The following is a 1660-nucleotide window of genomic DNA, read 5'->3' on the forward strand; positions in this document are numbered from 1 at the left end:
ACACCTAAAGATGATGTCTAGCCCGTCTGAATTTTCGCGATTTCGCCCGCGTTCTCGATTTATACGGTAATACGGGCAAAAATACGCATCGTACATGGAATTTCTTCCAAGCAACTGAACCGATTTCGGTGAAACTTGATATATAGATTCCTGACCACCTAAAGGTGATGTCTAGCCCATGTGAACTTTGGTGATTTCGCCCGCGTTTAGCGTTGCTTAACTGTTGAATCTATAACCACGAATTTAAAAAGGGCACTTGCAGACGTTTAAGTTCATGATTTTATTCACGAAGTAGGTTAGTACAATTAATCACAAATCGGTACAACGGAAGTTCATTTAGGTCAAATAGTTCGGACACTGGACACGTAAAAGGCTAGCGCATCTGTATTTAGGCTTAATGAAGCATGTGGAAAATGCTTTTTCTAACATAATAAATGAAAAAAATTGGCAATTAGATCAATAAATTCTGAATGACGTTGATGCGGATGGAAAGATTCTTCAATCCGCAAAGTGAATGTCTCCCCCACCACAAATTTATATTCTCAGACCACAGCGATTCCCGTTGTTCATTTAATTATTACAATGGCACTCTTAGAAAGGACTTTTTTCAGTTTGACAAGTAAATTAAATTTCAAAGGAATGCGACACATTCTTATTCCCGACACTCCTACGATCGTTATTCCAGTGAGAGGAGCCAAGCAGAAATACCATCCAGATTCTTTCATTGGCTTCAGAGTTGAACCAAGAGAAAATCACAACCGGCAATATGTATCTCATCCTCTTATTTATAAAGGTTTGCAAATTTTACTGTAAGGAAGCAGTAACATTTTAAATGTGCATGTTGTTATATTCACTCTTCATGGTTCTGCTATTGTGTTTAATTTAAAACTTGATAGCTAGGTATTCTTGTTAAGTTGTTTAGTTGTTTATGTTCATGTTTTGTTTGTTTTCATTATCTAAATTGTTTTATTTTGAAATTTAAAATTTATATATCAATTGCCAAGAATTAGAATTTAGACATTAATTTAGTTAGCGCATTTTGATATTTTATTCTACTTTTAAATAGGTAGGGTAAACGCGGTATATTCCGACACATCGAGAAAAGAAAAACTATAAAAAAATAACCGTATGCGTTACTCCAGTTCTGTTTGCTTTTTGTGACTCGCAAAACACCGTAGGGTATACGCGGTATATTCCGACACATTAAGGACACATCGAGAAATGAAAAACTAAAAAAATAACCGTATGCGTTACTCAAGTTCTGTTTGCTTTAATTGACTCGCAAAACACCGTACTACGCGCCAGCAACAATGAAACGTATCAAAATGTTGCCATATTTATTTAAAAGCCTTTAGAATGCAAACCTACCAAATCCTTATATTCCCACACTGTGTGTGGCAATATTCGGCACGTGGTGAGTCGTATTGCGTCAGCGCTTCAAATTTAACTGATATCGTAAAATGGGGTAACTTAGACCGGCGGGGTAACTTAGACCACTTTTCATTTTTTTAACAAAAACCCCCACAACTCAAAAACTATTTGACATAGAAAAATTTTGTCAATGGGCATTAAAGGCCTAATACTGAGGCTACATAACACAATAGAAAGATTTGAAAAGTTTGCATATCTAATAGGTTAAAAAATTAAAAATGTGACCCAC

The 1660-nt window shown here is 35.6% G+C and overlaps 1 protein-coding gene across 1 annotated transcript in view; it reads left to right on the forward strand.

Annotated features, from left to right (window-relative positions):
- Positions 1-132: 132 nt before the first annotated feature.
- The window catches only part of LOC108671153 (28S ribosomal protein S22, mitochondrial), a 12016-nt gene continuing 10488 nt past the window's right edge, over positions 133-1660 (forward strand). The window contains exon 1 of the mRNA XM_018158635.2: positions 133-793. Coding sequence (XP_018014124.1) covers positions 583-793 — 211 coding nt within the window. The 5' untranslated portion in view covers positions 133-582. The remainder of the gene's footprint in view (positions 794-1660) is intronic.

This window comes from Hyalella azteca, unplaced genomic scaffold (assembly GCF_000764305.2).
Source record: "Hyalella azteca isolate HAZT.00-mixed unplaced genomic scaffold, Hazt_2.0.2 contig8022, whole genome shotgun sequence".
Taxonomy (NCBI): domain Eukaryota; kingdom Metazoa; phylum Arthropoda; class Malacostraca; order Amphipoda; family Hyalellidae; genus Hyalella; species Hyalella azteca.